Here is an 11,297-nt window from a genome sequence, read left to right as displayed (position 1 = left end):
TGTAACTAGTGACAGGATGAGAGGGAATGGCCTCAAGTTGTGCCAGGGGAGATTTAGACTGGGCATTAGGAACTACTACTTTTCTGAAAGAGTGGTCAGGTGCTGGAATGGGCTGCCCAGGGAGGTGGTTGAGTCACCGTCCCTGGAGGTGTTCAAGAAACATTTAGATATAGCGTTGAGAGACGTGGTTTAGTGGGTTATTGGTGGTAGGTGGATGGTTGGACTGGATGATCCTGTAGGTCTTTTCCAACCCAGCTAATTCTATGATTCTATGATAAGCATGTTAATTAGATATAATTGTCTTCCATCAGCAGATGCCTCAAGAATGCTGATCTCCCAGCAATAACGTCCAATAAGCATGGTACACATCTGAACGTTCACAGCCAATTTCAAAAGGAACGTAAAATAGCCTTGCAGGTTTGAAGGTGGCTGTGTTACAGAGAAAATAAATCCTCACTTTTGACGGGGGAGTTATGTTCAAACTTGAGGATTGGATTTAAACTTTATTTTAAACTTTTAAATAATTTAAACTTGACTTTACATCCATCAGAACAGGATTTGGAGATGAGGTTGGTATGTTCATACAATGAAAGTTGAGTTCCTTAATATCAGTGGAAAAACAGCTCCCTCAGCCTTTCTTCATCGTAGGGGTGCTCCAGCCCTCTGATCATCTTCGTGGTCCTCCTCAGCACTTGCTCAGACAGATCCTTGTCCTTATGTATGTTGGGGGCCCCAGAGCTGAACCTAAGTATCTACTTCCCATTCACCCTCTTCTACATCCTCTTCCTGAGTGATGCAAGAGAACAGGATATAGGGGCTGTGCTCAGTCCCTAATGTTTTGTCCCTTTGGCTCTACCATGGTCCCGCTCTGCTCCTGCTCCACGTAGCGTCCCTCCCACGGGATGCCATCCTTCCCAAACTGAACCTGAGTGGGTTTCCTACAGGCTGCAGCTCTCCAGGCACTGTTCCAACACAGCTTCATACCACAGGGCCCACCCTTCAGGAGCAGACTGCTTCAGCACGAGTCCCCACAGGTGGTAACTCCTGCAGCCCTCCTGCCCCACTGCAGGCTCCTCTTCATGGGCACAGCTCCAGCCTGAGGCTGCTCCTGTGGGGACTCTGGTTTATTTTCACTAGTCAGTGCTCCATGAAGGAGCTCCTTCCTCCAGAAGGCTGCTCCTTCTTTTTTCTTTTTTTAATGTTGAAGCATCTGTGAAAAATCATGGAATTTTTTTTTTTAATCTAATACACCTATAGTGTTCTAAAGAGTTGTATTTTTCCTTCAGATTAAATAATACGTTATGAACCCCACATCATTGTCTTTGGGAATACTGCCTCTCTCAGAAGGAACGAAATAATGGTCTGAGAAAGGCCACTTGGGACTGATGCACTGGGGAATAGATTTACAGGTTTTATCTGGATGTTTCTGTAGAACACACTTGTAACCTGTCTCAATATACTGAACATCTTGTCTGAGTAAAAAGTATCTACTTGAAAAGTGTCTCAGAACTGTAACAAATGACTGATACAAACATGGTTTTTATTAAAAAAAAAATAAAAATTATAAAGTGTTTTTTGAACAAAGCTCCATCACTACTGCATGATAAAAAGGAAATAGGTGGTGGCTGGTTTTCTTCCATATATAGATGACAGAGTAAACTTCATAATATCCACTGAGGTTTTAATTAATATTTTCCTTCTTTCCTTAATAAGTGATTTTGAATGTAGGTAATTATTCAACAAAAAAAAATTCTGTCAGAGTTCATCTTTGGTCTGTAATCAAGAAAGAACAAACACTTTTCAGAAAGTTAAATGGAAACTCAAATTTCAACTGTCTAGTCCTGCAAATACAGTAAGAAATGTTTCTAAGACATTAATAGCCTGGTAACTGATAGATACTATGTGGTATTGAGGATGATTGTTCCAGTCTGGTTGAATCTGAACTAAATACATTCAGCGCTGTACATTTAACACTTTATGTGCTGTACCTTTTTTCTGTGGCAAGTACATGGAAAAAGGTCATCATCAGGCTGCTGCACTTTCTCCATGCCATCTCTGATTTTTGGCTCACTCACTTGCAAACGGGAGTATTCCTAGGTTTTAGAAAGGAAGGTGACATTGATTCATAAACTTATTACATTATATACTTGGCTATAAATAGCGCAACATCTCAGCTGAATAATTCTGTAAAAATTCTAGAGCTACACAGTCTGTTACTCCAACCACACTGTGACACAGAAAGAGTAAGCAGATACTTCACTGTTGACAGGAGCCGCCTTGGGCGCCTCACTGCAGTTTCAATATCTTGGTGCTAATGCACAGATATTTTCAGCTGTGGTTCATGGAGTGTGCGTCTGATGTGGAATTCTTTGATCGTTGTGAGCAACATATTATTGCAGATTAAATCAAGATTTATAGGAGCTGATTGCTTCTCTCACACCACCAGTGTAGTCTTAAGGAGCTTCACGGGAAACAACTGCAAACAATGTTTATAAACCAACTGAAGTTCTAATTGCTGCTGTGTGGATTGGCCAATTTCCAGCAGTTGTGCTGCGTGAATTCTCTTTCTGGGATTTCTATTTTTGTAGTAGTAGCAGTTAAAAAATATACTAACCTGGAAAAGTTTGAAATAGTAGCAAAAGATGTGATCTCCCATGAGATTGTTTCTTGCAAACTCTTGCCCAGATTTTGCAATCTTTTTTGCCTGTCAAAGATAATAAAAGTTTTTTTTAACAATTCTGTAAAAATAGTTATTTCAGGATGCTAGTATTGATTCCACAGTCAAGTATAGCACTGGAAGTTTAGGATAACTTATCATTTTAAATTGTCTAATGTTTAAAAGTCCCTGCTCTGAACTGTCCATAAAATGATAAATGTAAATCTCTTACTGATAAATGGAAAGGATCAGGAATGTATGCATTCTTAACTTTATGAGTAAGACAGTCTCCAAGATTCAATGTAATTTCCAAACTAAGTGCAGTATTACATATATTTCAAAAGTGTTTTTATTTGTGCAGTCGATGACACTTATACTGACGTCCTTTCAGAAGGAAACAATAGTTTTTTTTAAAAAAAGAAATGCACTTTTACTTCCTTTATTTTGTCAAGAAGCATTGCTGAGTACTTCTAAATGTGTATTTTACCTCTTCATCATGCTCTTTCGCCCACTGCAGTTTTTCTAGTAGATCGCTCAGGTCACTTTTAAACGGAATGTAGTGTTTCCATGGCTGCAGCTCATTATAAAAATGCTCATAGTAGATGGAGTCTTGCTTTAGCACTACGCTGTTTCCTGCTAGTAGATAAGGCAATCTATATGCTGCCACTGTGCCATCAATATTAATTTGGTATTTATACTGGAAAAAAAAATGACCGTAAGTTATTAACAGACAAGATGCAAGTAGCTTGGTTAGACTGTATTTTACTGAGGGCACTGGTATTACTGACTTGCCGATATTGAGAAATGTAGGATTGGCTAGGCAAGCACCAGTTTTTAAGTAGCTTTTGTTATTTAGTTTGGAATTCATCACAGTGCAGGGTACACAGAGATGCCCTCTTCATCAGTTAAGTTCTCCGGAATTCTTAGACGCTCATCCTCGGATGTGAGGGTAGATGTGCCACTTCATCCACTGATTTTCCCACTATGTTAGTTATGTTAGTAGTCCTGATCGCTGAATCAGGAAAAAGAAATAAAAAGGAACTTGGAGTTATTAGATTACAAAAGGTTCTACAGAACCTTTAGATGTAAATCAAATATCATTATTCTCAATCTTAAGAGCTACACAGCAGTTAATCCCAGTGGAGGGATGCCTGCTCATGTTTGTCACTGATGTTGTGCTGAAAAACTAAAATCATTTCATTATAAGTAATATATACAAAGTTATTTGATAATGGGAAACACTGAGAACCTAATTCTACAAAAATGATTAGTGGCTTACCTTAAAAAAATCAAAAAATGAAATGTGCTTGACAATGGGGCCATAAAGGTTTTCATCGTGTTTAAAAAAAAAGAAGTTTGTGAAAGCAGCATCTATAATCTCTGGATATTTTCTACTGAGCTTTACAAGTTCAAGCCTCTCTTTGCGGCTGTCACGTCCTCTCCAGAACGCTGTGGTGTTCTTGTCTTCCCACGATGGGCCAGTATTTGCTTGAACTGACATCATATCCAGACTGACTCTGAAGAAGAAAGAAATGATTTAATGGTGATGCCTCTGGAATTTTTTTACGTGTGATTTTAACTTATTTAAGTGCAGTTACTTGAAATGACTTAGAGTGCTAACAGGTAAATACCAAAGATGAAGGTAAGTTGTAAGTACGCCCATATGTGTATTGTATCAGTAATTTTTACAGTGATAAAAAAGATAAGGAATGTAAAGTTCACAGCTTTGTGCCGAGATAGCATCCAAGACAACAATGTGTGTGGAAAGAGGACCCATCAGCTGCCATGGAAAAGTGTGGCTAAAAGTGGATATGGCTGCCAGACAGATGGGTGAGGCAGGGTAATGCAGTAACTGATAATGGTGATGAGGCAGCCATGAATAGTCCAAAGCTAAGTTCGTATGTAACTAGCTTAACAGAACATATTTAATTTACTTTAAAACCCTGCTGAATTGAAGCACAAAAATTGTGGGTGAGGGGAGTCAACAAAGGTTAGAAGCCCAAACTTAATGCACTGCAATGATAAATAGGCTAAAAATGACTAATGAAGATATCTTAGAAGCTGACTTTGTAGTATTCCAAGACAACAACAGGGTTGTTACCATGGCCAGTTACCATCAGTAATCAGAGTGGGAGATGGTAGATCCTTGGTTGAGAATTCTGGCTACACAGGACTATAAAAGACACTGTTCTAGAAAAATCAGGGAGAAAGAGTCCTGGCCAGTTGTCAGCATGTTAGCTGAGGTGAAACAAAGGAAACAAAGTATCTACCATTAAAAATACACTCTAAGTGCTATTTTCAGTGACTTGAGCACATCTTGACAAACTGTTATTTTTGAAATAAAAATGTAATAATAATATTTTTTGAATAAAAGAGTATGCTTTCATCCATGTAGTTTATATGTTACCTAATGCACAAATTGGTTAATGCTAAGATACTTCTTACATAGCTATTGCCTACCTACAGTGTGCCAATGTCTCAATGATTAATTAAACAGTTAATATACTGAGAATATCTTTTTGGAAGATCATCCACTGTGAACTTTGTGAACAACTTAAGAGATTTCTTACCGTCCCATGGTCTCCAAAACCGAATCTGTTAAGTCATATGTTGGCATGACAATGTCTTTTGACTCACTGGACCCACACCACGAGAAGATAGGGTGCAGATTCTGTGGAGGTTTCTTTTTCTCCAGAGGCCAATCCCCCAAGTTAACAAAAAATTCTACATCTGGCATTTTCACCTAGACGGAAGTAAAGGAGGTACAAATTCTCAAATTAAAATGTGCATATGCATGTAAAAATAGAGTTAAAACCCACTGCTGACTCCCACCATATATAAATATCTCAAAGCATTTCTCCTCAAAAAACACCCTTATTCTTCAGCACACAATGGCTGGTTACAGTCTAACACTTCAAGATTCTTCTGTGACTAGAATATGTTTCATTAACTTTCTAATTAAATTTACAGAGAAAATAATTATTTGCTGAATATAAAAACCCTCCTAATGATTGAAGATATTTTTCTCTAATGACTTAGCAGAGATATCCAGAAATTCTAAAGACAAAGACCCAAAACAATACTGCTTGTCTTCAGTACACACTCTAAGACAGAAAAGGTTTTGCATGCCCTCATTTCTAAGGGGACTGGCTACACTTTCTAATCTTCACCACTTAACTACATTAGTACAGTGCCATCTAATGGTTATAACGGGCATAGAAAAGCTGTATGTTACATTTTATCTACATCATAGAATCACTGAATCTTTTGTCAACCAACACCCCCAAATCCTTCTCCCTTCTCCTCAGGGCTGCTCTCAAGCCATTCTCCGCCCAACCTGCATCTGTGCTTGGGATTGCCCCGACTCAGGTGCAGGATGTTGCACTTGGCCTTGTTGAACTTCATGAGGTTGGCATGGGCCCACCTCTCAAGCCTGTCCAGGATAGCATCCCTTCCCTCTAGCGTGTCAGCTGCACCACTCAGCTTGGTGTCATCTGCAAACTTGCTGAGGGTGCACTCGATCCCACTGTCCCTGTCGCCTACAAAGATGTTCAATAGCACCGATCCCTGAGGAATGCTCAGTGACAGAACCATTCAACAGGCTAAATTTGTTTCTTCAACCCCAAAGATACCTTTCAGTGGCACTATCTAATAGAATACTAATTATGAGCATATAGAAAAAGTTACTTTACATTTCTTTATTTAGTCTGTTAATGTGTGTATTTGTCATAGACAAAAATTATACAACTTGAGAGAAATATACTTGATTTTTGGACGATAAACCCAAGTTGTTCCATACCAATTGCCCTATCTTTCAAGATGCTTTTAAAAATGTGTTTATTGCTTCTGAATATATTTTTAAGGATTCTTCTTAGGTGAACAACTCCATACTTTAGTAGCTCCTGTCTCTTTCTTTCCTTTTAAAGACAACTGCTTTGTCTTTTTACAGTCAAAAATAATAGGTATTGCTTAACTCTGATATCTTAATATTGTTGTTGCTACCCACATTTCTGTGCGCTGAAACTTCAGCTCTGCTGTATTCTGTTACTATGTACATAAACCCTTTTTTTTTTTTTTCAGATATTTCCTAGAAAAGAGTCTGTGCAGTGCTTTTGGTTTGGGAGTTTCCCCACATGCCACTGATGGGATTTTGGTGGTTTCCAACTTAAAGGAAAACTGATCTGATCTTTCCATTATCAAAAAAATAAGAGCTTTTTAACAGAAACAGCAAGAAATGATACTGAAGTATATTTGTTAAGCAAAAGTCTAATAATTTAGACCACATAGAATAAAGGACTATATCAATATACTCACTTTTCTTGTCAGAGAAAGAAGTATAGCATCCATGAAAATTCTGAAGCCAACATGTTCCCCATAAGTCTTTATATAAACCTGAAAATAACCCAAATATTTTACTGGTCTGGTGTTTTCACATCAGAGAATGGCTGACACAATTTATAGCTCTTTTAATAACTTAGCAACTAGTCAGATTGTACGGTTTATAGATTTATTAATCAGCTGGACACTTTACAAATCTCTCTCTAATTCATAATGGGAAAAGAGTGAGGTGGAAGACAAGTTTTGCTTGTTTTTGTAGACATTTTAGATCTGTCTCATGGAAACAGAAACTGGTTGTTGGTTTCTATTGTACTCTATTGTTCTCAATTCCATATGAAACTACTTAACTAAGTACAGTTTTATTACAGAGAATTGTAGCTCTGACCTCAATTGAGCTAGGTGGTATTTCTTCACCTCAAAGCTATGCACAATGTAGTTCACTGATGGATGATCAACACTGAATGACACTCCACAGCATTACACAGAACAGAAAACTGAACTACTATTTAAGAGACTTAGTTCTGTTCCCAGTACTCATACCGATTGCTCAGAAAGTAATTTGCTTTCACTGTGCTTCAATTGCTTTAGCTGTAACGTGGACAAAAAGCATTTTACAAAGCAGAACAGATATTAATAGCTCACATACAAACTGCAGAGGATTCAGTTCCAAGGACAGAGAAGCCAGCAAAAGAAGTTTCTTTAAGAACAGATAACAAGAGGCCTTTCAGCAGGAAACAGCCAAGAAGCCTAATTGTATCACTTGCCACCAAATGCCCACATCAACCCCTACTATACCTCATTGTCTTTGATGGTGTAATGACACAAGCTCTGTCTTTGTCCAAACCTCTGTGGGATTTCTATTGCAATTTTATCTGGATCAACAACAGGAAAATTTGCTAGGTCTCTCTGAATCTGTGGAAAGACCTGAGGACAGTTCATCTCTTCCAGCCATGCACTGCTCTCCTCCTGAGGGCAGTCACAGTTTTCATGGTAAACCGGTCCTGTTAGGAACACATTTAACATTTTTTTTTTTCAGTAAGTCACAGTATAAAGCCACTGAGATCAGAAAAGAGGGTCAGGCACTGGGCATTAGTACTTTAGGGCCAAACCTTCAGCAACTCTAAACAGACATGGGCTGTTGTTTTTTTTTTTTTTTACTACCATGGAGTTATGCCTAGCTACATCAGCTACTGTGTGAACCCTTCACATGTACTTGCTTGCAATTAGATTCACGGCCTTTGTTCCTTTTTACTATAGTGAATAGTACATGTAGGACACTTACAAATAGTCCATAATTCCAATGGGATTTGATAGTCCGCAACACTTCCAGAGTAGTGCTGAGGTTCTGCAGAATTCTGTGCTAATCCTTGAAAACACTCCAGGAGACAGTTTCTGAGAAAAAGCCACAATATGAAATCTGTGCACAGTGCGGTTGCTTACCTTTTAAAATATATGGAGACTCTGCAACATGTTTATCTTTGGTTTTGACTTCTATCTTCAGGCTTTTGTAGCTAGCATACATCCTATATCTCACAATGAAGGAACCATCTTTCCTGTCCAATACTTGCACACCAACCCGAGTGAACTGTTCATCAGGAGCAGTGATCTTCACCTGGAATGCATTTTCACCTGGTGATGAAGTGAACCTAACAAAAGAATAAGTGAGAGCTTAAATAAGAAGGAAACACACAACAGTTTTCTTAGTTTTATCCATTCTTTTTAAAGTCAACGGGTTTCCAGCGACTCCACTGAGCAGCACTAGGTCTTTATCAGCACATCCTAAACGTTCGCAAAGCAGGCACGATTTTCCTGAAGAGAATTTTGTCAGGTTACCTCAAATGAGTCATGCTCTTAGAAACACTAGGTATCAAAATGTTTCCACTCAGATATTCATGAACATATCTTGAAAATTACATGGTGCTCTACATGCAGCGTTGGAAATAGTCTTTGCTTTGATTACTTGGGAACAGAGTACCTTTAAAAATCCAGTGGAGAGTGCAGCTCTTGGTTAGTAATAGTGCAAGTGTAAAATGCGAAGGTAGAAGGCACAGAAATAAATAGATCTTGGTGGATACATAAAGTATATATACATATATATCCGATCAAGCTTAATTTTACCAGCTTAACAGCACTGTTTTTTTTTACATACTTGGAAGCAAAATAATTCCAGTTTACTTCTTTTTCCAAGAATTACTTAGAGAAGTAAAGAATGAGGTTAAACTTTTAATAAAGTTTGCAATCTCTAATCTTTACGGAAGCTCATGCAGGGTAAAAAGGGATATTACAAAGGGATATTGCTGATGTTTTGGTAGGGAAAAAAATACTGTAGCAGGAGCATGTAATTCAATTATGTACTTGTCCAGACTTACAAGAGAGCTGCTGGTTCAATTGGAAATATTTGCTGTCCAAGATAAGTTGAATTGGCAGCTGCCAGACTTGCATGTGCCACTGTGCACCTAATCTGGACAACCTGGTTGGAGTACTCTGAGCCCCTCTCTAGCTTGTGAGGTCAGGATTTATTTGCTGTAGAAAGCTGCAGAAGAGGTGTGGAGAACCCTGGCACATCCCAATACTGGACTGAGATGCTGAGGCATCTCTCTGGACCTAGGAAATGAGAAGCACTCCCTAACTTTGGAGCAAGCACTATGGGATCAGAGCAATGTGGAGTCCATTCCTGTAAGGTTGCCTGGATAAAGCCACACAGCCCTGCTTAGGAAGGAAATGTGAGAAGTTATTGTTGATGAAATGGAAAGCCACGTGTTTCCTCTAGACACTAAGTATACCTATTTCATTCCTATGAATCATAGAACTGTTTGAGTTGGAGGGACTCTTAAAGGCCAACCAGTCCAAATCCCCTGCAATGAACAGGGACACCTACAGGTTGAACAGGTTGCTCAGAGCCCCGTCCAGCCTGACCTTGAATGTCTCCAAGGATGGGGCATCCACCACCATGAAGTTACCTAATGGTCTACAGCGTACACCCTAAAGGACTCTACTGATCTGGAGCCGCCCTGTTTGAGAGAAATACTCATATGGAGTATGCAGTGGAAATAAGCAGGACACTCACATAGCTATACTGTAGACTAAACATCCCAGTTACTGTTATGTACTTGACAAAGCTGATTAAATCATAAATTGTTACCTGGACCAATGTTCTACTGTTTAGTATTTCAGTTTTTTTCCATCTCATCTCATTGCTAGTATTTGATACCCGCAAACACATCAGAAGCTGCTTAGCTCTGGGAAGGTCACTCCGCCACATGCCTGGTGTGGGGAGGTAAATGCTGGAGGAGGGCAAACAGAAAGCTCTGTTTTTACCTCAGCGTAATTTATTTCATCACCTCGACCGGGAGCGAGGAGGCGGACGACTCCTGCGAGGTAACAATGTAACTTTTCGATCGATCTCTCGATTTTCCTCCCATCAGCGAAGAGCAAAGTCTGCAGGAACAGCTGCCGCACTTACCTCTGCCCCTCGGTGTCCACGGCCTGCAGGTAGAAGTAGCGCGCGGGGAGCACGGCCTCGGCGCGCAGCCCGGGCCCCCATACGGCGCTGCGCTCGGCGCTCAGCCGGCCCCCGCCGCCCGCGGCAGCGCCCAGCGCGAGGACCCCCAGCGCCACGCACCACCGCCAAATGCTACACATTTACAGGGCCACCCCCGACGGAGCCGCACCGCCGAGGAGTCCGGAGAGCGCAGCGGGGCGGGGAAGCAGCCGGGAAGGCCGGGACCCTCGTCCTTCCCTCACCGCCGCGCCGGGGCGTTCTGCCTTCGGCGCGGCCGCATGGGGCGGGGAGGGAGCGGGACGCGCGGCGCCTGGTCCCCGTGCGGGTCGCTGCTAGCGGCCGGCCGGCTCTCCTCACCGCAGCATCCCGCACTGAGCGAAGGGAGGGAGAGGGGCGGACTCCCGCCTCCTCCGGCGGCCACTCGAGCGGCGGGCGGGCCGCACTTCCCGGAGCGGCGCTGCTGGGAGATGTAGTCCTGCGGGGCGGCCCGCGCAGGGATGGCCCTGAGCTCCCGCAGACCCGCAGCGCCCCGAGCGGCTGAACAGCTCTGCTGTGACCGACCCCCGGGTCACCTCAGCGGAAGGGGCACGGAAGAGCCGGCTTTGTCCCTGCTTTTCATGCTGTAGCCAGGCTCTCCGCGTTACACATCAAAGCCTCCCAGTGTTTGTGCTGTCTACCTAACTGTGCTGTGAGAAGTGAAAGAGTTCAGCGTCCTATAGCTGAGCGCATGGTCTTGAATCATAGAATCATAGAATTGCTCAGGTTGGAAAAGACCTTCAAGGTCATCAAGTCCAACCGCAA

General features: G+C 41.3%; 1 protein-coding gene across 1 annotated transcript; it reads right to left on the bottom strand.

Annotated features, from left to right (window-relative positions):
* Positions 1,520–10,936, bottom strand: KDELC1 (KDEL motif containing 1). Its single transcript, XM_021415763.1, has 10 exons — positions 10,458–10,936; positions 8,435–8,640; positions 7,790–7,995; positions 6,971–7,048; positions 5,227–5,399; positions 3,936–4,173; positions 3,144–3,353; positions 2,615–2,704; positions 1,989–2,093; positions 1,520–1,773 (listed from the first exon to the last, which is right to left on the bottom strand). The coding sequence occupies exons 1-10, from the start codon at positions 10,634–10,636 to the stop codon at positions 1,756–1,758; spliced, it is 1,503 nt and encodes a 500-aa protein (XP_021271438.1). The 5' UTR covers positions 10,637–10,936; the 3' UTR covers positions 1,520–1,755.

Source organism: Numida meleagris, chromosome 1, assembly GCF_002078875.1.
Source record: "Numida meleagris isolate 19003 breed g44 Domestic line chromosome 1, NumMel1.0, whole genome shotgun sequence".
Classification (NCBI taxonomy): Eukaryota; Metazoa; Chordata; class Aves; order Galliformes; family Numididae; genus Numida; species Numida meleagris.
This window is presented reverse-complemented; position numbering and strand designations above follow the sequence as displayed.